General features: G+C 51.8%; 1 protein-coding gene across 11 annotated transcripts in view; it reads right to left on the reverse strand.

The window, feature by feature from the left end:
- BRD1 (bromodomain containing 1) overlaps nucleotides 1-12,305 on the reverse strand; it is a 53,733-nt gene extending 41,428 nt beyond the window's left edge. For 2 of the 11 annotated variants that reach the window (XM_054469720.2, XM_063663100.1), the window contains exons 1-2: nucleotides 11,923-12,300; nucleotides 7,417-8,797 (exon numbers count right to left, since the gene is read on the reverse strand). In XM_054469720.2, the coding sequence (XP_054325695.1) occupies nucleotides 7,417-8,783 (1,367 nt within the window). In that variant the 5' untranslated portion in view covers nucleotides 8,784-8,797; nucleotides 11,923-12,300. Of the gene's footprint in view, nucleotides 1-7,416; nucleotides 8,798-11,922 lie in introns of all 11 variants that reach the window. The other 9 variants (XM_063663106.1, XM_063663099.1, XM_063663104.1 and 6 more) reach the window with 6 other exon arrangements.
- Between the last annotated feature and the right edge of the window lie 13,789 nt (nucleotides 12,306-26,094).

The raw sequence follows: 26,094 nt of genomic DNA on the forward strand, positions 1-26,094 counted from the left end.
GAGGTTGCAGTGAGCCTAGATCACGCCAATTCACTCCAGCCTGGGCGACAGAGCAAGACTCCATCTCAAAAAAAAGAAAAAAAAGAAAAAAAAAATCTGTTTCCAGATGTAGTAATGTCCATTTCTGAAGAGGAGAATCCCTCCTGTCTGTCAGCCTGCACTGGGAAGGGCTTCGTTGTGAGCTGCCAGATACAATCTGCACTAAAACCCAGAAAACCAACAAAGTCACAGGAGGGCAGGAATGAGTCAGTGTTTCAAACGGCATTAAGGTCCGTTCCTCACGCAGGAGAGCAGGCACTCCCGCAGGCTGCGTCGACCCAGGAGCCCTCTCGAGCTCCCAGGCACTGGCTGGACCTGCCCTGCAGCTCCTCCTTCCAATGTGTCATCTTGGTGCTTCCTTCCCGAGTGCCCACCACTCTAGACCCGATGCAGGTCAAGCACAGGGAGCTGCCACCTGTGGCCTCAAGGCCCTGCCATGCCTCCCAGTGCCACCTGCAGCAGCCAACTCATGCACCCATACCGCCTGGGAGGTACCCACACAGGGCTCCCCCCATTGGGCACTGAGCCAGTGTCTCCTGCTTCAATCCATGCCAGATACAAACTTTTATAAAACAAAATTAACAGCCAGAAACATGGAGGGAAAAAAAGACTTAAAAACACAAGCCAAAGGGGGCCGCGGCCGGTGGCTCTAATCTGTAACCCTAGCACTTTGGGAGGCTGAGGACCACTTGGGCCCAGGAGTCCAAGGCTGCAGTGAGCTAGGATTGCGCCACTTCACTCCTGCCTGGGCGACAGAGCAAGACCCCGCCTCAATTAAAAGAACAAAACAAAACCTCTGCAGGTGCCCACCAGGTGACAGCTGGGGTCCTCACGGGGCCTACCTAGTGGACTCAACACCCCCAAGACAGAACAGCTTCCCCACCCTCTGACCACAGCTGTGCAGCTCAACAGCCGGGGGCTGCAGCAAGTGCCCAAGGGAGACAACGCCTCCCAACAGTGACCCCAGAAAAAGTTCTAGAATAGTGGCATCTTTATTCCAGAGTCAACATACTACCCTCCAGCATTAGACTACAGACTAAGGCTGGGGCTGGGCGAGGTGGCTCACACCTGTAATCTCAACACTTTGGGAGGCCTAGGCAGGAGGATTGCTTAAGCCCAGGCATTCAAGATCAGCCTGGACAACAGAGTGAGACCCTGTCTCTATAAAATAGACTAGGGCCAGGTAGCCTCCAACAGTGTGAGAAGTGAGTCCGGGTAGGAAAAAAGTGCCTTCCGAATTCCGGGGCCCAAGGTGCCTACCCTGCAGGCAATAGCAGACAGACACTCTCTGGACTGTGGGGGCCGAGGCCCGCCACCCAAGGCCCTTAGCAGCCGGCATACACCACCAGTGGGTGACCGTGTCTACACAGGACTTTGCTATCCATCCGCCAGGACCTGAGGGAAGACAACTGCCGGACCCCATTCCTGCCCCTTCTGCCACCATTTCAGACACCCCACAGGGCCTCATCTTGGGGGTTCCCAAATGAGCTCCCACTGACTTCCAGGAAGTCCATAAGCCGCTCTATGACCCCAGCTTGGGTGACCATCTGTCCTTGCCACGCTGACCCTTTTCCCCTGACCTCACAGTGCCTCAAGCTCCAGGAATGGCTCAGAAGGGGTGCAGAGCCAGTGGTGATGGCACGGTGGGTCAAGGAGTCACCCCTGGAGGCGATGTGTCTGGCAGAGGCCTTTGGGAGCTCAAAAGGATGGCACTGGGGGTGCATGACTGTTCATGAAGCCAGAGAGAAATTAAAAGAGGCAGCAGAAGGAACTTTCTTCATGTGAGATAGTTCAAGTTCAGACTACCTGCTAACAACATCTATTAGGACATGGGCTGGACCAACTAATCTTCATATCGAATATCAAGACAGGAGATCCAGACGAACTCCATCATGTGCACCAAGTCCAAGCTCAAACAATCAGCTGGTGCAGCATGTCTGCTGAATGACTGTGCTGTGATGGGCTAGGACAAGCAGGCAGCCCAGGGTCCCTAGACTGCTCTGTTCACCTCCATCCAACCACATTGCTCTGCACACCAGGCACCATCTCTGTAGGCTCACCACTAACAAAGGGACTGGTACCATCTGAGGACTGCCTTTACCAACAAGACTAAAAGATTTCTTGGAAGAATATCAATTCCAGGGGTCAATGTTCCTCTTTCTCTAAACATGCCTCACACAGAGGATCTCCAGATACAGCTGTGTCAAAGAGAACCAAAACTCAAGAGAATGCTCTGGATAACCATGCAAAACCCTTTAGAGACAGGGTCTCACTCTGTCACCCAGGCTGGAATACAAAGGTGCGATCACAACTCACTGCAGCCTGGATCTCCTGGGCTCAAGCAATCCACCCACCTCAGCCTTCCAGTGCTAGGATTACTAGCCTGAGCCACCGCACCCAGTCAACTTTTCTAACAGCTCAGGTCAATCTAATTTAAATGCATGAAGAGAAGTAGCCAGGTATTTAAAGTTCGCCACGCATTTTCATCTGACTGATGCTTCCCTTCCTAAGGCTGACCAAGACCAGTTGATCCTTTTAAACTCAAAATAAAATGACCCCAGCGAAGGGGGGAGGAGCACCCTATCAGGGTGAAAGCAGGAGGAACACCTCATTCGAATGAAGGTAGGAGGAGCACCCATCAGAAAGCCTTGCCTATCCGAGGTTCCTGTCCATGAGGTCGAAGTCCAGGCTCTCATAGTAGAGGAGCTCCTCCTAGAAGATCTGAAGCAGTCAAAGGAACCAAACCAACACAGGCCGTCTGCCTGCTGATCAGTCTCTTTTAAGACACTTTCTACTTTGCATTCTGATGAACCTAGGAGTTTTGTTAAACAGATTATGCGTGTATTTATCCCTCATTTCATGCAATTAACCAAAAAGAGTTATCAGGAAACCCTGTTTGTCTTTTCACTCCATGTATGAACTCTCATGTGAATGAGTCCTGCAGTAATCCATGTTAAGGGAGCCCTAATTTCAAACTGGTGCAAATGGAAAAGACTTTCCCTTTTCCTTTAAGACTAAAGACAAAATGTCCTCCTGGCCCGGCTCGGTGGCTCACACCTGTAATCCCAGCACTTTGGGAGGCTGAGGCAGGCAGATCACGAGGTCAGGAGATCAAGACCATCTTGGCTAACATGGTGAAACCCCCTCTCTACTAAAAATACAAAAAATTAGCAGGTGTGGTGGTGGGCACCTGTGACCCCAGCTACTCAGGAGGCTGAGGCAGGAGAATGGCATGAACCCCGGAGGCGGAGCTTGTAGTGAACCGAGATCATGCCACTGCGCTCCAGCCTGGGTGACAGAGCAAGACTCCGTCTCAAAAAAAATATGTCATTCTACATAGGTGCAACTCAATCCGTTAATAAAAACTGATGTATGCTGGAGAGAGGAAGTGAAAAGAAAAAATACGGCTGGGTGCAGTGGTTCACGCCTGTAATCTCAGCACTCTGGGAGGCCGAGGCAGGCAGATCACCTGAAGTCATGAGTTCGAGACCATCCTGGACAACATGGTGAAACCTCATCTCTACTAAAAATACAAAAATTAGCCAGACACCATGGCACACACCTGTAGTCCCAGCTACTCAGAAGGCTGAGGCACGAGGATCACTTGAACCTGGGAGGTGGAGGCTGCAGTGAGCTGAGATCATGCCATTGCACTCCAGCTTGGGCAACAGAGCGAGGCTCCATCTCAAGAAAAAAAAAAAAAAAGAACAGAAAAGAAAAAATAACAATGAATCAATGTAAGGCCAGGCATGGTAGTTCACGCCTGTAATCTCAGCACTTTGGGAGGCGGAGGCAGGCAGATTGCTTGACCCCATCTCACCAAAAAATAAAAACATTAGCAGGGCATGGCACACGCCTGTGGTCCCAGCTACTCAGGAGGCTGAGGTGGGGGAGTCGCTTGAGCCCAGGAGGTCGAGGCTGTAGTGAGCCATAATCACGCCACTGCATCCCAGTCTGAGCAAAAGAGCAGAACTCTGTTCAGGAGATTCTCCTCCCTCAGCCTCCTAAATAGCTGGCACTACAGGCACGCACCACCACGCCTGGCTAATTTTTATATTTTTAGTACAGATGGGTGTTCACCATGTTAGCCACGCTGGTCTTGAACTCCTGACCTCGTGATCTGCCCATCTCGGCCTCCCAAAGTGCTGGCATTACAGGTGTGAGCCACGCACCTGGCCCTGCCTGTTTTTCAAAGTGCTTATTTACTGCTGTTATTATTTAATCATAGTATATTAAACTTACAAAAGAACAGACTATAACCTTAAAACTATATTTTTTAGCCCGGCGCAGTGGCTCACGCCTGTAAACCCAGCACTTTGGGAGTTCGAGGCGGGTGGATTACCTGAGGTCAGCAGTTTGAGACCAGCCTGGCCAATATGGTGAAACCCCGTCTCTACTAAAAATACAAAAATCAACTGGGTGTGGTGGTACGTGCCTGTAATCCTAGCTACTCGGGAGGCTGAGGCAGGAGAATCACTTGAACCCAGGAGGCGGAGGTTGCAGTGAGCCAAGATCACGGCACTGCACTCCAGCCTGGGAAACAAAGCAAGACTCCATCTCAAAAAAAAAAGGAAAAAAAAAAAAGAACTATCTTTTTTACTTGAAATTTTAATTTTTTAAACCACTAGAATTATAAAAGCAGTCAGTCCCTGAAGGCAGATTCTGTTCTGTCCACAAGGAATAAGGAAGACCTTCTTTCTCTAAAATGCTGCTCAGATGGGGTCACATCCCTCTTTCAGTGTGACTGGCTGGCCTGAAGCATAACATCCTCAGATGCTCTAGATGGGTCCTACACCAGAGCCATTGGTTAGTGCACACCCTAACCAACTAGACTCAGCATCCCCACCCACGGCTGCACATCAAGAAGCTTCACCACAGGCCAGGCACAGTGGCTCATGCCTAAATTCCCCGCTGAGGCTGGGAGGAGGCTGAGGCGGGAAGATCGCATGAGTCCAAGAGTTTGAGGCTACGGTGAGCCATGATCACACCACTGCACTCCAACATGGGCAACAGAACAAGACCCTGTCTCTAAACATAAAATAAAAAATAAGTAAGAAGCTTCACCCTCATCTACACACAATTCAAATGCACAGCTGAGGCCTCCTACATGCACCCAGGGGTAGTGCCCAGGGCCTAAGAACAGGGCTGCCAGATTAGCTGCCTCTCAGACCACAGCAAGGCTGTAAACCCGGTTTCAGGCAGCAGTCAGTACTGTATTGAGAGCCTGCCCCTCACAACCACCCCAGAGGTGGGTCCAGCACCATGGTGCCAACAGGCCAGGCGCACTGGGAGCTCCTCCACTGGTGGCAAGGTGGCCTGAAGCACCAGCATCTCCTGGAGACTGGGAAACCCAGACTGCAGAGACCGCAGCCAGGAACACTCATCCAGGTTTGTTTCTCTCTCTCTACTCGAAGCTGAAATAATAGTTTATTCCCAAGTTAGGAAAAGAACAGAACCACATAGTACGCAGTTTAGCTCCAATACGTGCTTTCAAATATTTAGGTCAAGTTTTCTTCTCAATCAGCCCTGGCCACTTCAGGCCCCTGCGTCTCTGCATGCAAACGCTGCCTCCTTCAAACAGTCCTGCCTACCCAACATCAGGAGCCAAAGAACAGAGAGCATGCGGCCCGGCCAGGCCCGGCCTCTCCCAGAGCAGGTCATCATCTGGTACTGGCCAGGGAAGGGAGCACTTCAGACTTTTGGCTCTTCATTCTGTTAGATCACATTTTGTTTATTTTGCTTCAATTTCAGTAAAGCTGAAATTTTTAGACCTCTTATACAGAAGCTCTTAATACAAACCCTAGACTTTTTGACTCATAGGTAGAAATCCAAGCAAAACCATCTTTTCAAAGTCAGATTAATTTACAAAGACAAACACCTTGGTTTTGACGGGGTTTTCTCTGGATGGGAAGGATTATGGGCATTTTTTGTTCATTCCGTCTGAATTGACTAATTCTCTGAGTATTTACAGCTCTGTGAAAAGAAACTGGACTTCACTTTGGCAAAGTAGAGTAATATTAACAAAAATCACTTAAAACTTCTTTTTTTTTTTTTGAGACACAGTTTCACTCTGTCACCCAGGCTGGGGTGCAGTAGCACAATCTTAGCTCACTGCAACCTCCCAGCCTCACCGCCCAATGCAGCTCAGCCTGCATGCGTCCCACCTGTGCTGCCCTCCCCTCACACATGGGGCAGGTCTGACACCTCAGAGGGCCCTGCTCACTGACCCCTGGCAGTCCTGGAGGGTCTGTGTGGTACTGGGGCTCCGGGCATCTCCCCCAGCCAAGCTGCAAGCTCAGCACCAGGCTGGCTCTACCCGCTCTGTTGACCGGCAGGCCCCATCTGTGCTCACAGCTCCTCCCCTTGTTTGGCCACCCTTTCCTCAGGGCATGTGCAGCAAGTGGGGGGCACAGCACGGGAAACGGGGCCAAGGCCACAGCAGTGGATGTCCCGATGCCGGCGGTCACTGCGAAGCCCAGGCCAGAGCCCCTCGGGTTGAAAGTCATACAGAGCTCCTGCGTGGGCTTCATCCTTCTTAAAGTTTAGTCACTGAAATTCCTAAAAATCTTCACTCACGGCTGGGCATGGTGGCTAACGCCTATAGTCCTAGCACTTTGGGATGCAGAGGTGGGCAGACTGCCTGAGCTCAGGAGTTCCAGACCACCCTGCGCAACATGGTGAAACCCCGCCTCTACTAAAAATACAAAATTAGCTGGGCATGGCAGCACACGCCCGTAGTCCCAGCTACTCCGGAGGCTGAGACACAGGAATTGCTGGAACCTGGCGGCAGAGGCTGCAGTGAGCTGAGATCATGCCACTACACTCCAGCCTGGGCAACAGAGCAAAACCCTATTTAAAAAAAAAAGGCTGAGCAAGTGCTGTAATTCCAGCACTTTGGGAAGCCAAAGCGGGCAGATCACTTGAGGTCAGGCGTTTGAGACCAGCCTAGCCAACATGGTGAAACCCCATCTCTATTTAAAAAATACAAAAATTTGTTGGGCATGGTGGCGCACACCTGCAGTCCCAGCTACTCATGAGGCTGAGGCAGAATTGCTTGAACCCAGGAGGCGGGGGTTGCAGTGAGCCGAGATTGCGCCACTACACTCCAGCCTGGGCGACAAAGCAAAACTCCACCTCCAGAAAAAACAACTAGAAAACTATAGATCATTCCAAGCCTACAGATTAAAATCTTTTACAACATCTATTCCCCAAAAAGATGTGGTAAACAAGCAGAACTACACTTCAGGGGAATATCAGGAAGCTGCGCCAACAGGAAACGCCACGACCACGCAGCACGGGCCCTGCAGGCTGTGCCCACGTCCTCCTAGGGTCCCGCACTGCAAGCTCCTTGTGGACTCAATCCTTGGACACGCTTACCTCTGCGGGGGAATATAAGGAGCGCACACGGTCGGCAGGACCGCGCAGGGCTCCGCCAGAGCTTTCTTAGCCTTTTTTGCCTTCTTCCTGACCTTGGATGTGGACCTGACCGTTTTAACCGAGCTCTCTTTTCGACAGACGCCATTTTTCATTTCGACATCCCCGTAAATATTCAGAGGCCTCCGGGTGCAGCCTGGAGGCGTGTGGACATCACAGTAAGCGGTCTTTCTGACGGAGAAGGTGGTGCCACTGCCAGTCAGTTCCTTCACGGGCTCCATTTTCATGTACAGGCCAGCCTTCTGGGCACACGTCACATGGAATGCTGTGTAGCAGTTTGCTTTGTGGCACTGGATGCAGGCACCCACGCCCTTCTGCTTACAGAGGTAGCATGTCAGTTTCCACCGGGCTGGAGGGATGTTCCTCACCCCATCAATGGGCTCGATGAACACCGTGTTGGCAAAGCCGACCTCTGGGATCCACAGGGCACACACCACGTGACCCCAGCGGTCGTCATCTGTCTTTTTGAAGGCACCACCCTTGTTGGGGCACAGCACACAGTCGGCGGGCCGGGCCCGGGACTGCAGGCAGTGGCGGCAGAGCCACTGGCCCTCGGGGATGTAGGGCACCCCGTAGCACTCCTGGTGCACGGCCAGGTTGCACATGTCACAGAAGAGGATCACGTTGCTGTTCTGGCACTCCCCGTCCATGCAGATGCAGCACACGGCGTCCTCATCGATCAGAGACTGCTGCTCGCCCTGCTTCTGGTTCTCGCAGTGCGACTCCTTCTCGAAGCGGTCCATCAGGAACTCAAACATGCTCTGCGACACGGCGGGGACGCAGTCGCCCTTGCGCTTCTCATTGACGATCTCCAGCCAGGCATAGTCCTCCTCGTCCATGTCATACTCCACCTCGTTGTCCAGTTCCTCAGCCGACTTCTCGATGAACTTGTAGTACACCGGAGGCCTCCTGGGGGCGGACGGAGGGCTGTACTCCACGATGCGCACCTTGGGCTCCGGGAGGGCACTGGCCGAGGCCGGCGTGCCGTGGGCGCTGGGGAGGGCCTCATTTTTCTTTTTGACTCTGTTGTTTTTGTGACGCTTAGTTCTTAAGCAGACAGGGGGCCGCTCGCTGTTTTCCTTATTGCTGTTGCACTCACTCATCTCTTGAGCAGTGAGGTCATCTTCCAATATGATCTCCAGGGGATCAAAAATACTGATCCTGTGCAAGCGCCCTTCAATTTCTATCTCTACCATCCTTTGAGCTTGAGCGTAGGTCAGCGTTTCTCGCGTGGGGGAGTGTTTAACACTGCATGGGGAAGAAGGATGCCTCGCTGCAGAGCCTCGATGACATCGTCCTTTCCTCCTCATTTGGTAATGATTACCTAAAATAAAGGCAAAAGTAAAGTTAATTCTACGCAGGGTGACCAAAGACTCGAGAAAGCCGCAAAAGTACGCTTGGGCAGATCTAGTTCAGCAGCTCAAAGCCCAATCAAAGCAAAACTCACAGCTAACCTCTTTCCAAGGTGTCAAAAACCACGCATCCAGGCCTGAGCGACTCCCCAGGACCAGGGAGAGAGCAGCGGTAACAGGCAGAGAGGCAGCCTGAGGAGCCCTCCTGAGCACCTGCGTCCCTACCACCACGCACCAGTCCCCTCTCAGACCACACCAACAGGCTGCGGAGACCACAGCAACGCTCCCCAAGGAGGAGGGGTCCGGCCCAGAGCCCACAGCTGCAGGACTTTCCCGGCATGCAGGCAGTCCCCCAGGAAGTCCACACACAGGGATGGACCCCACCAGGCACAGAGGCTATGCCCACGAGACAGGCATGCTCAGTGGCTACCTGATCCTATCGGATGCTCCCCCTAAACCACTCTTCCCCTCCCCACTACTCCCATGAGCCCAGAGTCACCACGGTCCTTGCAGCATTCCTGCTGGGGCCAGGTGTAGGAGACAGATCACAGCCCGTCCATCCTCTATAGACAGGCCCTCCACACGCACACCACAGCACAGGGGACCAACAGGGGAGCCCTGTACTGGTCTGAGGGGACAGTCTTCGCCCCTGGGAGGCCCCAACCCCGCTTCTGCAGAGCCTTAGCAGTGACCACCATGGAAACCACCACAGGCTGAGCCAACCTGCCCCTTCCCCTCAGGGGCACTCCTCAATCCCCACTGAGACCATGGTGCTGGCCATGTCCTCCTCCTTTCTGAGTGAATTCAGATACGTGCATTACGCCAAAGGGAATCTCTGTTCTCCCCAGCACACGTGAAGGCAGACGCTCCACTCAGGCTCCACAGCGAGGGGTGACCCCCAGGAACCCCTCGCTGCTTGCAGAGACCCTCACCAGGAGGGTCGCCAGCGCTGGCTCAGGTGCCTGAAGACTTGGCCACAGAGAATCAGCTTTTCCAGAGGTGGGCAAAACCAGTGAGCTGCCACCCATACCTCCAGCTCCTTGTGGCAGAGGCCTCTGCTGTCCAAACACCACGGACTACGTCTATTCCCAGCTGTCCCCAGGGTGCCTGGTGTGTGGACACCTCCTGTGAAGACCACCACCCGCTGGGCAGTGCCTCCCTCCAAAGCGCCACACTTCACTGACAGGAAGCAAAATGATTTTTCAGTGACTGACTCGCGAAACAAATACTCTCAGCTGAAGCCCAAGGCCCACTCTGCATCTCGCCCTGCCAGGTCAGGGACGCCTGGCCTCGGGGCCCAGGGGGATCAGGGGCACCCACAGCAGCCTTGCCCTGATCTATTGGGCCTGAGAAAAAGCCCTCAGGGAGCAGCCTTCCCTATGTGAGTCCCGAAAGGAAATCCCAGCAGACTTTAAGAGCACTTCTTAAGACAGACCCTCCAGACACTGGGTATCTCTCTCTGTATCAGACAGAAATCCTCATTGTATGTTGAAACTAGATTGCAATCACCTACAGAAAGGAATAGGAGAGAAAATGTGGTCGGCCAAACCTCAGCCCCCCTGCATCTCCAGGGCCTCCAGGTACCCACTCAACCCTGGATTCCTGCGGAGCTGTCAGCACAGCCACCCCCCAGCCGGCCCTGTGAGCCCTGCAGAGGTGACACCACAGCCTGCAGAGAGCGACCCTAGTGCACCCGGGACGGCGACACGCGTCACTACTGAGGTGGGGCAGAAGCAACAGTTGGTTACTCACCAGATCAGAAAAGAACCTGTAATTTTCCCCTCGACAGTAAAGTCCTGAGTCGCCCTAACGATAAGCAGCCCCTGGAAACCCACTCTCCCAGGGAGCCGTGAAGCTCTTCATCGCAACACTTTCCACAAGGGGAGAACTGAACCGAAGGCTTCACGGCCACAGCAGCTCTATACCCTCAACATGTAACTGGGACCCGGGGAAAGCAGGCCCTCAGCAGGGCAGGGCGACCCACGACCTCCTCTGCTTCACTGCTTCCCCCCTGGGCCGGTTCTGTCCCTGGCCCTTCCGTGCTGGGACAAGCATTTCCACTGGGAGGGATCCGCGGGGGCACACACGTAGCTTCTCAAGAAATAATGCCCTTAAGTACATCCTGAAGAGCCCTGCGGGCCAAAAGCGGGGAAGGCTGCCCACACCACGGCCGCTTCCATCTTCCCACCGCCCGCCCAGGGAGAAGCCGGCCACGCGCCGGGCCTCTCCGTAAAGGCCACGGGAGCCGCGGCCGCTGAGCTGTGCGAAGTTGTGTGAAACACACAGCACTCGGGACGGCGCTGGGCCAGCCAAACAAAAACATCCGCCGATTCCACTAACTACACAACCACCTGGCGACAGACCCTCAGAAACAGACACGGGCGGCCGCGCTTTCTGGGGAGACGGGGCCGCACCCGCGGGGCAGGGGCTCCCGCTGCTACGGATTCTCAGAACTCCCGCGTCCGCTCACAAGAGCCGCGTTTCCCGTGAACTGCGCCTCAATCGTGTCACTCGTTTAAAAGACCCGGGGAAGCCTCGCGTTCGTCGCGAGGCGTCTCCCTGCAAACGCCCGGGGAGGCCGCGGTGCCGGTTCCCAAGCCCGGCCGCCGCAGGCCGCGCGGCTCCTGGGCGATCTCGGGGCGCGTCCCTGCTCTCAGGGAGTTCCCGTCTTGGCAGAGCTCGGCGGGCCTGTCTGTTACATAAGGGGCGGCCCGGCCGGCTCGGCGGCTGCCCGAGGCCCGACCCGACTCGAGCGCGGACTCCGGGCAGGCGCCGCGGCCCAGGCCGCCGAGACCCACAGCCCGACTCGGCCTCCCTCGACTCCCCGGCCTGACCTACCCGGTCTCCCCGCCCGGCCTCCCCGTCTTCCCGCCCGTCTCCCCGGCCGCCCGGCCCGACCTCCCCGGTCTCCCCGCCCGGCCTCCCCGGCATCCCGGGCTCCCGGCCCACAGACAATGCGGAGCCGCCGCCGCCGCCGCCGCCGCCAAACATGGCGTCGGCACCACAACCCCGAGAGGCCGGGCCGAGGCGGCGGCGGCGACCGGCCGGCCCGCGAGGCGGCGGGGAGGCCTCCCCGGCCAGGCCCCCGCCCACTCACCTTCGGGGCGCCGCGGCCGCGGGAGCCCGGCAAGCGGGCGGGCGCGGGGGCCGGCGCGGCCGAGGCGGCGCTAATGGCGCCCGCGGCTCCTCCGCCAACGGCCGCGCAGGCCGGGCCCCGCCGCCGCTCCTGGGCGCGGGCTCTTCTCGGCCGCGGCGGCTCCGGGCCCGGCAGCGGCGGCCGCGGACTCTCGGGCAGCGGCTCGCGCGGCGCGGGCTCGGGCTCGGGGCCCGGCTGGAGGCCCGGCTCGGGGGGCCCGGCCGGCGGGCGCGGGCGCGGGCGGCGGGCGGCGGGCGGCGGGCGCGGGACGCGGGGCTGGCTCGGACGCCAGGGCCGGGTCGCTCGCTCGCTCCCCAGCGAAGCAAACAATGCGGCGAGCGCTCCGCCCGGCGCGCTGCGTGCGAGACGCGCCCCGCCCGCCGCCGCCATGACGCGCGGACTCCGCCGCCTCGGCCGCGCGCGGGGGAGGGGGCGCCGCGAGGAGCCGGGGCCAAAGGGGGCCCTGGGGCGGCGGGGACGGGGCTGGGAGTGCGGGGTCGGGAGGATGAAGAGTGGGGGCCCTTGAGTTAGGGGGGACCGGTCCGGAAGATCCCTGAGGGGGTCAGGAGGATGGAGAATGAGGGGCCCTGAGGCAGGGGGACGTAGGCCTAGGAGTGGGGGGCCCCGAGGCAGGTGGGGAGCAGCCGGGAGTCGGGGGCCTTGAGGCAGGGGGGTACCGGCTGGGAGTGGGGGTCCCTGAGGCAGAAGGGCATTGGCCCAGGAGTGGGGTCGCTGAGGCAGGGGAGACGGCCCGGGAGTGGGCGGCCCTGAGACAGGGGCTACCACAGGCCGGGAGTGGGGGGCCCAGAGGCAGGAGCGGGGGAGCAGCCGCGAGTCTGGGGCCCTGACGGAACGGCCAGGAGTGGGGGTCCCTGAGGCAGGGGGGGACCAGCTGGGAGTGGGAGTCCCTGAGGCAGAAGGCCATTGGCCCAGGAATGGGGGGCCCTGAGGCAGGGGGCGATTGGCCCATGAGTGGGGGGGGCCCTGAGGCAGGAGGCGATTGGTCCGGGAGTGGAGGTCCCTAAGAGGACAGAGGGGGCCCTGCGGGGGCACTGGGTGGGAGTGGAAGGGGCACTGGCCGGGGCACGCGACTAGGTAGAGGTGGGTGGTGCAGCCGGGCTGGGGAGCCTCCCGTAGTGAGTGTCAGGCCCGGTGTGCAAGTAGCCCTGCCAGTGTGAGGGCCCTGCCGAGGCCGGCGTGAAGCAGACGCCCTTTAAGGTTGCAAGAAAAGGCCCCTGCGGGTGGGAGTTGAGAGGCTTGAGTCTCTTTCTTCACTTTGGCCTTTTGTGTGAACTCTAAAATTCAGTGGGGTCATAACAATTTTCACTCCAAGATTAAATCCCAAATGTTTTAAGGTGAGGCAGGAGCTCCTTGCTCTCCTTGAGAATTTGCGATCAGGACGATGGTGCTGTGGAATCCCTGGGTTCCAGTAGCCCAGCCTGTGGCATCCAGGCAGGCCCCTCAGGAAGAGCAGCTGTCCACCCTGGGACAGACCTTCCCCACGGGGGCAGCAGAGCGGCCCCACTGCTCGGGGCACTGCACCAAACACCTTATTGGGAGTGGGGTGGCCTTGTCCACCCAAGTGTCCCTGATAGAGGCAAAGCCCCACAGGCCTTTTCCTGGCCAGTCCTCGTGCCCATGGCACCCAGTGTGTGGGTTGTGATGTGAAGACTCAAGGGCAGGTAGGACCTCAGCCAAGGCCCGGGTGGTCAGTCCTGATCTGGGACTCCCTGCAGATACACCCTTGAGCTGAGGGGGTGCAGGCCACTGGGGCCCTGACCTCTTCTGCACCAGACTCAGGAGCTTCGTGTCACCTCCATTCTACAGATGTCTGTTTACCTATGGCCAAACAAGCAAGCTGAGCCCGAACCCTTCTCTCCTCCACCTCAGGGAAGCCAGATGGAAACCAAGCTGGAGGTTCTCCACAACACAGAGCAAAAGTAAGACACAGTCTCATGAAAGAGAAGATGAAAAGACACGAAACCCTTCACAGAACAGGAGATGGGGACAGTGGCCTCTCAGACAATGGAGGTGATGCTCAGAGGAGTGAAGAACAAAGCCTCGAACGTAGGCGTGTTACAGGGATACTCAGGAAGGCCTTCAGAGAGGATCTTCTTTAGAGTTCAGACTGATCCTACAGAGGAGGGGTTGCCAAAATACTAAGAGAACTGAACCGTAACTCATACACAGCGAAACTAGCGTTCCAGTGAGACAGCAAAATAAAGGTGTCTTCACGGCCAGTGAACATCCACGTTTCCCACACATGCAGTCTGTAAAAGTACTAGAAGAAATACCTTAACAAAGTGAAAAGTGGACCCAAGAGTAAGACGTGGATGCCAGCAAATAGATCAGTCTGGTCTGTTAAAAGAAAATCAACCTGAGAGAAATCCCAGATGAACTCAACGTGACACATGGCAAGGCGGGGCGCAGAAGGAAGTGAAAGTGCACGAAAGCTCTTGTATTGTTTGGTTCGAGGATTTTAGAATCGATAGAAAAAAAGGTTAAAAACTTTAGCTGGGCGCAGTGGCTCACACCTGTAATCCCGGCACTTTGGGAGGCCAAGGTGGGCAGATCACCTGAGGTCGGGAGTTCAAGACCAGCCTGATCAACATGGAGACACCCCATCTCTACTAAAAATACAAAAAAAAAAAATTAGCCGGGTGTGGCGGCGCATGCCTGTAATCTCACTACTTGGGAGGCTGAGGCAGGAGAATTGGTTGAAACCTGGAGGTGGCGGTTGCAGTGAGCTGAGATGGCGCCATTGCACTCCAGCCTGGACAACAAGAGCAAAACTCCATCTCAAAAAAACAAAAAAAAAATTTTAACTATCAGAAAGTTTCCACAAGAATGGTGGAAAAAGAATTTACCACTTTCAGAACAGCTGAGGAAAAAGCAAAATGAAAAATGACAGCAACAACAACAACAAAAAAAACAGGAATGAGTAAAAGATAAAACCATGATAAATACAGAACATAATATGAGTTGGCAGAACTAAGTTCAAACATTTGAGTAATCAGAGGAATGTGATTGGATTAAATGCATCTATTAAAAGACAACCTCTCTGAATGGAATATAAATATGGTGAAATACTCTTACAAGAAATTCACCTGAAAAATAAAACGATGGGGCCAGGCACAGTGGCTCATGCCTGTAATCCCAACACTTTGGGAGACTGAGGCAGGTGCATCACCTGAGGTCAGGAGTTCAACACCTGACCAACATAGTGAAACCCCATCTCTACTAAAAATAGAAAAATTAGCCAGGCATGGAGGCACGTGCCTGTAATCCCAGCTACTCGGGAGGCTGAGGCAGAATCACTTGAACCCAGGAGGCTGAGGTTGCAGTGAGGCAAGATTGCTCCACTGCACTCCAGCCTGGGTGACAGAGCAAGACTCCATTTCGTAAATAAAAGGATGGAAATTATCATATATTTGTTCCTCAAAGAGCACCATAAAGAGACAAGAATGAAAAACTAAAAGATATGTACACCTTGCAAATGATTAGTATTTAGAATATATAGAGAACCCCTTCAGATCCATTAGAAAGAGACAAACAAGCCAATAAAATGATGCACAAAACCCAAATCGACAAACCCGTGTCATAATCAGGCTTCTTGCAGAGAACATGGAAAGGCCAATCATCTTACTAGTAAATTTGGAAATGCAAACTAAAACCACACCAAATAGGCACCAGCGTTCATATGTGGCAATACTCAGCGATGGCAAGATGGCAGAGCAATACCCTGCTGGCCAGAATGTCAAGTGGGACAATTATTTGGTAAATATCTTGGCCGTATGGCATTACCCAGTGAAAGTGGACATGTTTATCAGTTACCTCTTGCTGCAAAACAAACCACCCCCAAAACTTTGTAGCTGAAAACAACAGTCATTCCTTTTGTTCACACATCTGCTATTTGGGCAGGATTCAGCAGGCACAACTAGACTACTTCCTGCATCCTTATCTGGGGCATCTCCACTAGGGGCTGGAGGAGCCACTTCCAAGATGGTGCACTCACGTGGCTGGGACCTTGATCCAGGCTCTGGGCTGAGGGCCTTGGGAACATCCTCATGGAACAGTAGCCATGCTCCAGTAGCAAGGGTCTCAAGAGAAGCAGGTGGGACCTGTATCACTTTTCACATCCTAGCTTCTGAAGTCACACGCATCACTTCTGCCATAGTGACAAGCCTGTCCAGATTCAAGAGTTAGGGAGAATACAGACCCCACCTCTTGGGACATGTGTCATCATCACATTTTAAGAGAGGCATGCTGTATGGGAGAAGTTGTTGTGGCCACTTTGAGAAGATGGAAGCTCCCCCAGTGTGCATACCCATTCCTGGCTGTAGGGTTAAGTCAATTTGTATTCCTAGGTGCATTCCATGCCTGGGTGTGTGCCTAAGAAACCTGTTCATCAGGGCCGGGCGCTGTGGCTCACGTCTGTAATCCCAGCAGTTTGGGAGGCTGAGGCGGGCAGATCATGAGGTCAGGAGATCGAGACCATCCTGGCTAACATGGCGAAACTCCATCTCTACTAAAAATACAAAAAATTAGCCAGGAGGCTGAGGCAGGAGAATGGCGTGAACCCAGGAGGCAGAGTTTGCAGTGAGCGGAGATTGCGCCACTGCACTCCAGCCTGGGCAACAGAGCAAGACTCCATCTCAAAAAAAAAAAAAAAAAAAAAAAAGAAACTTCTTCATCAGGAGGCATGTGCATGAATGTTCAGAGCGACACTGTTTTTGGTGTTTTTTTTTTTTTATTTTAACACTGTTTTAATAGCAAATACTGGGGGAAATCTTAAATATCAAAGGACAGTAAAATGGACAAAGTGAGGTGTATCCACGCAATGGAATAGCACACAGCAACAGAAATGAATGAATTCCATCACCAACGTGGCCAAATCTCAAACACATAATTTTAAATGGAAGAAAGAAATCTCAAAAGATTACAGAATATGATTCCATTTACACTCAGCAGACAGAGCTAGGAAATATGTAAATATGTACACACACACACACACACACACACACACACCCATATCTTTTCTGATACCTCTTAGCAAACCTTGAGTTCATACTGATACCTGTACCTCCAGTTACAATCTAGCATGGAGTTGATTTTACCCTTCTCTGTTTCTACATAACTATCTATGCCTTCACTTAGTAGCTCAGTCCCCCGCTACATAACAATCTCTAGGCTATACAGGACAGAAACTTGGCCCAGACACAACCACTGCCCCCCATTTTGCACCAGCCAAAAACAGTTCTGGGGGCATCCCTGCTCTCCAGAATGGTTATGTCTGCAGGCTGAAAGCACAGCCCAATAAAAGGCAAGGAGGAGGATGCTCATGTTGTTTCTGATATTCTGTTTCTGGCAGGAATAAGACAAAACCCTTTTTCTTTGATCTATCTCACCTTTAATTTATTTAATTTTTATTTTTACCCGGTGTCTGCAACGATCAACTTTAATTTAGGAGACTATCCTTTCACAAACAAATAAAACGTTCTTTAAATGGTGTTTTTCTCACTTCAGAATTCAGGGAAAATAGTTTTACTGACATTTACTTTTAAAAAAAATGTAGTAATTTGCATTGTTGCAATAGAAATTTGTCCTCCTTGTCACCAGGATATAATCAGACAAATTAATAGTGGAGCCCAGGCCTTACATGGGTGTCATATTTGAGAATAACTTTCCTGTGCTTCCACAACACGCCCACCATTAAGGAACAAGGGTTGTGGCTTGTGTGCTGAACCAATGCCCACACAACCCTCAGACCCATACTGGCCAGGCACCTGTACTCTGGCACACAAGGCCTCAGCATCACAAGTAGTAAGAAGGACACTTCCTGGCAGGCCAAGAGCCGTGGCAGACACTGGAACCTTCTGGAAGATAGAAACTTGCACATGCACAGGTCCTGCAGGCACACCTGAGGGAGGTCGACTTGGTTCAGCTTCCTGGCCTAGGAAGAGAAGAGCAAATAAGAGAAATTAAAAAACGAAAAATCTCAGGTGTAATGTAGGCTCAGTCCTACGTTCCTTATGATGACACCTCCAGACAGAAGTTGATTTTCTGGCTTGGTCATTGCATAACGCCATCTGGTTTAGATGTGTCACCTAACAAGGATACTCGTGCGTGGTAATTACCACCTCTTGCAGCGCCTGTGTAGATGAATTAGGTCAGAATGCAAGACTAGCTTTCTGTGGTCAAGAATAACCTTCGGAGATTATTTATCATCCCAAGAGGGAGCTAATAAAACTGTCCCAAATTGAGGATTAGACACCCCAAAATGAGTGTGTCCATTCAGTGGCAGGCTGTGTTCCTGAGCAAGCCTGCCAGGCAGATTTTTGGATCCTCTGGAGCTAGCACCTGTTTAACTTGCTACATACTATTGATTATGATATTTTACAACTCAGCAAGGGTAGATTTTAATTTGTTGAAGACAGATGGCTAAGTAAAATTATTCCTGTCTGACAGCAATGCAAATAAATTTTGCCCAGTAGTGAGAGATAGAAATTATTTCTGTCCAGTGGAAAAGATTACAGTAAAAAAGGTTGCAGTTTGACTGGGCGCAGTGGCTCACGCCTGTAATCCCAGCACTTTGGGAGGCCAAGGTGGGTGGATCACCTGAGGTCAGGAGTTCGAGACCAGCCTGGCCAACATGGTGAACCCTTGTCTCTACTAAAAATACAAAAATTAGCCGGGCATGGTAGCGGGTGCCTGTAATCCCAGCTACTCAGGAGGCTAAGGCAGGAGAATTGCTTGAACCTGGGAGGCGGAGGTTGCAGTGAGCTGAGATCGCACCAGTGCACTCCAGCCTGGGCGACAGAATAAGACTCCATCTCAGAAAAAAAGAAAAGAGTTGAGGTTTATGGCCCTGTAGAACATTAACTAGTTTTTTAAAAAAATCTAAATAAGCAGAATTACTCAAACTTTTTTTAAGTCACTACAAATACTTCCCTCTCTCCAATCTTTTGAATCAGCCTCACCATCGTGCTGGTTTCCTCATTAATGATTAAAATAAATCTTTGACACGTCTTCACTTTAGAGTTGTATGAGTCATGTTTTTAACTTTTTTTTTTTTTTTTTTTTTTGAGACGGAGTCTGGCTTTGTCACCCAGGCTGGAGTGCAGTGGCGCGATCTCAGCTCACAGCAAACTCCACCTCCCAGGTTCACGCCGTTCTCCTGCCTCAGCCTCCCAAGTAGCTGGGACTACAGGCGCCCACCACCATGCCCAGCTAATTTTTTTTTTTTTTTTTTTTTGTATTTTTAGTAGAGACAGGGTTTCACCATGTTAGCCAGAATGGTCTCCACCTCCTGACCTCGTGATCTGCCCACCTCGGCCTGCCGAAGTGCTGGGATTACACACGTGAGCCACCGCGCCTGGCCCTGTTTTTAACTTTTTAAAAAGTACGCTTTGACAGCTCCAACATCTAGCTGCCTTCTCAGCCTCTCCTCCAGGATCTCCTGTAGGCATCTCGAACTCAACGTGTCTGGCACTCAGCTTTTGGCCTTCATCCCCAAACTTCTCTGCTGTCTCCCTCCTCGGTTATGGGTTGAATTGTGTCCCCCCGCAAAAGGTATGGTGAAGTCCTAAGCACAGTACCTGGGAATATGAGATAATTTGGAAATAGGGTCTTTGCAGATATAAAGTTAGGATGAGGCCAGGCGCAGTGGCTCACGCATGTAATCCCAGCACTTTGGGAGGCTGAGGCGGGTGGATCACCTGAGGTCAGGAGTTCAAGACCAGCCTGACCAAGGTGGTGAAACCCCGTCTCTACTAAAAATACAAAAATTAGCCGGGCATGGTAGCGCATGCCTGTAGTCCCAGCTGCTCACAAGGCTGAGGCAAGAGGATCGCTTGAACCTGGGAGGCGGAGGTTGCAGTGAGCAGAGATTGAGCCACTGCACTCCAGCCTGGGCGACAGAGTAAGACTCCATCTCAAAAAATAAATAAATAAGAATAAATAATAGGCTGCGTGTGGTGGCTCACGCCTGTAATCCCAGCACTTTGGGAGACCGAGGCAGGCAGATCACGAGGTCAGCAGATGGAGACCATCCTGGCTAACACGGTGAAAACCTGTCTGTACTAAAAATACAAAAATATAGCCAGACGTGGTGGTGGGCACCTGTAGTCCCAGCTACTTGGGAGGCTGAGGCAGGAGAATGGCGTGAACCCAGGAGGCGGAGCTTGCAGTGAGCTGAGATCGCGCCACTGCACTCCAGCCTGGGCGACAGAGCAAGACTCCATCTCAAAAAAAAAAAAAAAAAAAGGACATAAGAAAAAAAGAATAAATAATAATAATAATAATTAAGTTAGGATGAGGTCATTGAGTTGGGCCCTAATCTAATGACTGGTATCCCTTTCTAAATTACAATCTGCTAACCTTCTCTGTATCATTTCAATTTTAGTATATGTGCTAGTGAAGCAAGCACATGGTATTCTTATAAGAAGAGAAATTGGCACGCAGACACACAGAGCAAAGACAGCTATGTGACAATGGAGACAGAGTGGAGTGATGTGGCCACAAGCCAAAGAATGCAAAGTATTGATGGCCACCAGAAGCTGAAAGAGGCAGGAAAGACCCCTCTTTATGGGTTTCAGAGGGAACACAGTCCTGCTGATGCCTGGACTTCAGGCTTCTGACCTCCAGAACGGTGGGAGAGTGAGTTGCTGCCATTCTCAGCCCCCCAGGCTGTGGTGCTTTGTCATAGCAGCCATAGGACATGAATCCACTTTCTCAGCTAAGGCAACTCCAGGCTTCCTAGGTGAGAGGCAGTCCTTCACTGCTCATGTCTGACCCGCTGGCAAAGCCTGTCGGCTCCCCTTTCAAAATAAGTCCAGAGCCAGCCCTGTGTCACCGCCTCCTCTGTTCCCTCAACACCTCTCACCTGGATTATCCCAGTAGCCTGACCCACCTCTCTGCTTCACCCTTGTACCCCTCTGCCTCTTCCTCTCTACAGCAGCCCAAGTGACAGCATCTCCTGTGTTTAACACCTTCCACTGGATTCCCATCTCCCTCGGAATAAAAGCCACAGTCCTCAACTCCACAACAAAAAACACAGAACCTGATTTTTTTTTTTTTTTTTTTTGAGACGGAGTCTCACTCTGTCGCCCAGGCTGGAGTGCCATGGCGCGATCTTGGCTCACTACAACCTCTGCCTCCTGGCTTCAAGTGGTTCTCCTGCCTCAGCCTCCCAAGTAGCTGGGATTACAGGCGCACACCATCACGCCCGGCTAATTTCTGTATTTTTAGTAGAGACAGGGTTTCGCCATGTTGGCCAGGCTGGTCTTGAACCTCTGACCTCAGATGATCCGCCTGCCTTGGCCTCCCAAAGTGCTAGTATTACAGGTGTGAGCCACTGCGCTCAGCTAGAACCTGATTTTAAAATGGACAAAGGACTTGAATAGACAACTACAAATAACCAATAAGCACATTGAAAGATGATCATCATTAGTTCTCAGGGAACTGCCAATCAAAACCACAATGACATCCTACTGCACACCCACCTGGAGAGCTAGACCCAAAAAGTCAGGTAGTGAGTGTTGACAAGGATATGGAGACACCAGAACTCTCTCGTGCTGCTGGTGGGACTGTCAGATGGTGCACCTGCTTTAGAAAACGGTCGGGCAATTCCTCAAAATGCTGAACACAGAGCGGCCATAGGTCCCAGCAAGTCCACTCTGAGGCATATCCCCAAGAAATGAAAATATGTGTCCACATAGACACTTGTATGTGAAGACTCATCGCAGTGGTATTTCTCATAATAGCTGAAAAGTGAAAACAGGTCATGAATGGATAAATCTGGCATACACATAAATGGTATATAATTTGGCAGTAAAAACCAAGTATTGACATGTGCTGCATCATGAAGAACCCTTGAAAACATGATGCAGCCACAAAAGATCACATATTGTAATGATTCCGTTTACATGAAATGCCCAGAATAAGCAAATAGGTTGCCGGGGTCTCAGGGAGGGGAAACAGGGAGTGAATGCTAATGGGTATGAGGTTTCTTTTGGGGATGATGAAAATGTTCTAAAATTGACTATGGTTAGGGCTGCACAGCCCTGTGAATATACTAAAAACATTTCATTGAACTTGTTTTTGAGACAGGGACTTGCTCTGGTACCCAGGCTGGAGTAAATCACAGCTGCTGTAATCACAGCTCACTGCAACCTTGAACTCCTGGGCTCAAGGAATCCTCCCATATCAGCCTCCTGAGTAGCTGGGACTAAAGATGCACACCACCACACCCGGCTAAACTTTTTTTTTTTTTTTAATTTTTTTGTAGAGACAGGGTCTCGCTTTGTTGCCCAGGCTGGTCTCAAACTCCTGGACTCAAGCACTTCGCTCTCCTCAGCCTCCCAAAGTGCTGAGATTATAGGCACGGGCCACTGCACCTGGACTGTCCATTTTAAATATACAGTAAACCGCATGGTATGTCTGTGAATTCCTTATCAATGAAGCTATTTTAAAATCCATAGAATAAATAATTACATAAATAGGCCGGGCTCGGTGGCTCACGCCTGTAATCCCAGCACTTTGGGAGGCCGAGGCAGGCAGATCACGAGGTCAGGAGATCGAGACCATCCTGGCTAACACGCTGAAACCCCGTCTCTACTAAAAAAAAAAAAAAGAAAAAATTAGCCGGGCGTGGTGGCGGGCGCCTGTAGTCCCAGCTACTCAGGAGGCTGAGGCAGGAGAATGGCGTGAACCCGGGAGGTGGAGCTTGCAATGAGCCGAGATTGCGCCACTGTACTCCAGCCTGGGCGACAGAGCCAGACGCCATCTCAAAAAAAAAAAAAAAAAAAAAAAAGTACATAAATAAAAATTAAAAGTAAAACCAGAGACTTCTAGTTCAAGAGGAGATGGAACGGACTCATCTTTCCGTGCTCCTCCAGCTACACACACTTTTCAGCACTGGGAGCCAGTACAGCAGACAGTTGCAGGCCTCGAAGCGGTGGGAAGAGGGGAACTGGCCGGTGGGGACCGCGGACTGGAAAAAGCGCGGCCCCCTGGAGCCTCCCATCCCCGCCCGGCAGTGGAAGGCAGTCCAGGTCCAGTATCTCCTGACCCCAAGTGGTGGAAGGGGGTCCAGGCCTAGGGCCTCCTCTCCTCCCCGGCCTCTCCCCACGCCTCCCCAGTAGCTGGGGGACGCCCCACAGCCCTCCCATAGGGGAATCAGCAGAGGCGGAGCTGGAACTTGCTGGCACCAGGTCAGCCCACTCCCCACCTAACAGCTCGGAGAAGCCTGGAGAGGCGCCTCTAACCACGCCCCCCCCTCCCGCCACCCGCAGCACAAGCCTAATTACGTAGACGCCTAAATAGCAGATCTAGTAGATAAACTAAATTATCGTACGAACCACAACCCACAAAAGTAGGCCAGGATGTGCTGCACCTCAACAGGGTGACTGCCTGCTAAAATAGCAGGTTTAAGTAGGATTCAGAGTCTGCTACTATGCAAACTGTCCAGATTACAATTCCACAATCATGCATCACACCAAGAGCCGGGAGACTCATAATTTGACTAAGAAAAGACAAATAACGATGCCAACACTGAGATAAATCAGATATCGGATTATCCGAAAATGATTGTAAAGCACCCGTCACAAAAATGCTTCAACGAGCAATTACAAACTATCTTGAACAACTGAAAAAATAGAGAAAAAAAGTTTTTGCTTTTTTTTTTTAATGAAATCGGGGTGTGGGGAATGGGGGCAGGCGGCTGAGGCAAGAGGATCGCTTGAGCCTGGGAGGCTGAGGCTGCAGTGAGTTATGATCGCACCGCTGTACCCCAGCCTGGGTGACAGTGAGAGACTCTGTCTCAGAAATAAAGAAAGAAAGAAAAGAAAAGAAAAAAGAAAAACGAACCAGATGGAAATTGTAGAGTTGAAAAGTACAATAAGCCAAATTAAAAAACTCACTGAATGGGCTCAATAGCAGCATGAATATGACGGAGGAAAGAATGCATGAACTGGAAGACAGAACAATAGAAGTAACCCAATCTGAAAAAAAGATGGAAAATAGACTGAAAAAAACTGATGAAACATAGCCTCAGGGACCTGTGGGACTATTTTTAAAAATCTAGGCCAGGTGTGGTGGCTCACGCCTGTAATCCCAGCACTTTGGGAAGCTGAGGAGGGCAGATCACCTGAGGTCAGGAGTTCCAGACCAGCCTGACCAACATGGTGAAACCCTGTCTCTACTAAAAATACAAAAATTAGCTGGGCACAGTGGCTCTTGCCTGTAATCCCAGCACTTTGGGAGGCCAAGGTGGACAGATCACTTGAGGTCAGGAGTTCGAGACCAGCCCGATCAACATGGCAAAACCCCATCTCTACTAAAAATGCAAAAATTAGCCGGGCGTGGTGGCAGGCGCCTGTAATCCCTACTACTTGGGAGGCTGAGGCAGGAGAGTCGCTTGAACCCGGGAGGCAGAGGTTGCAGTGAGCCAAGATTGCGCCACTGCACTCCAGTCTAGGTGACAGAGCAAGACTCTGTCTCGAAAATAAATAAATAAATAAAAATCTAAATTTTGTGTCATTGATGTCTAAGACAGAGAGGAGAAAGAGCATGGAGCTGAAAAAAATATGTGAAGAATGAACAGCAAAATCTTCCCAAATTTGGCCAAAGACATAAACCTCTAAATTCAAGAAACTCAGAAAACCCAAATAAGAGAAATCCGAAGAAATCTATGCTGCACACATCATGATTAAACTTCTGGGAACTAATGACAAAGAAAAAAACCCTTGAAAGTTGACAGAGAAACAACACATTGCCTATGGGGAAGAACATAGCTTCGTATTGGAAACCGCGGAGGCCAGAAAGAAACGGCCTGGTGTTTCTCACATGCTGAAAGAACTTTCAGCCACGGATTCTACGTGGAGTGAAAATGTCCCTCGGGAACGAAGAGAAATAAAAATATTCACAGACCAAGGCACATGAAAAGAATTTGTCACTAGCAGAACTACCCTTAAAGAACAGCTAAAGGGGGGCTGGGCGCTGTGGCTCATGCCTTCATACCAGCACTTTGGGAGGCCGAGGCGGGTGGATCACATGAGACCAGGAGTTTGAGACCAGCCTGGCCAACATGGTGAAACCCCATCTTCACTAAAAATACAAAAATTAGCCAGGTGTGGTGGTGGGCGCCTGTAATCCCAGCTACTCGGGAGGCTGAGGCAGGAGAATCTCTTCAACCCGGGAGGCAGAGGTTGCAGTGAGCGGAGATTGCGCCATTGCACTCCAGCCTGGGTGATAGAGTGAGACTCTGTCTCAAGAAAGAAGAAGAACAGCTAAGGGAAGTTCTCTGAACAGAAAAGACAACAGGCGGGGCGTGATGGCTCACACCTGTAATCCCAACACTTTGGGAGGCCGAGGTGGGTGGATCACCTGAGGTCAGGAGTTCAAGACCAGCCTTGGGCAACATGGTGAAACCTTGTCTCTACTAAAATACAAAAAATTAGCCGGGCATGGTGGCGTGCGTGTGCTTGTAATCCCAGGTACTTGGGAGGCTGAGGCAGGGAGAATTGTTTGAACCTGGGAGGTGGAGGGAGGCTGCAGTGATCTGAGATTGCACCATTGTACTCCAGCCTGGGCAACAGAGCGAGACTCTGTCTCCAAAAAAAAAAAGAAATGACAACAAACGAATGTTCAGGGAGGAAACAAGGTGTTAGAATGAGTAAGCATGGGTAAAGACACTAGGTTGGCTTCTCATAAGTTTTTAAAATCATGTTGGATGGTTGAAGCAAAATTATAACACTCTCTGATGTGGCACTAAGTATATATAGAAAATAGACAATTCCATGATTTTTTAATTTATTTTTATTTTTACCATTATTATTTTATTTATTTATTTATTTTTGAGATGGAGTCTCGCTCTGTCGCCCAGGCTGGAGTGCAATGGCTTGATCTCAGCTCACTGCAACCTCGCGTCCTAGGTTCAAGCAATTCTCCTGCCTCAGCCTCCCAAGTAGCTGGGATTACAGATGCCCGCCACCACACCTGGCTAATTTTTGTATTTTTAGTAGAGACAGGGTTTCACCATGTTGGTCAGGCTGGTCTCGAACTCCTGATCTCAAGTGATCCGCCCATCTTGGTTTCCCAGAGTGCTGGGATTACAGATACGAGCCATCACGC

Source organism: Pongo pygmaeus, chromosome 23 (genome assembly GCF_028885625.2).
Source record: "Pongo pygmaeus isolate AG05252 chromosome 23, NHGRI_mPonPyg2-v2.0_pri, whole genome shotgun sequence".
Classification (NCBI taxonomy): Eukaryota; Metazoa; Chordata; class Mammalia; order Primates; family Hominidae; genus Pongo; species Pongo pygmaeus.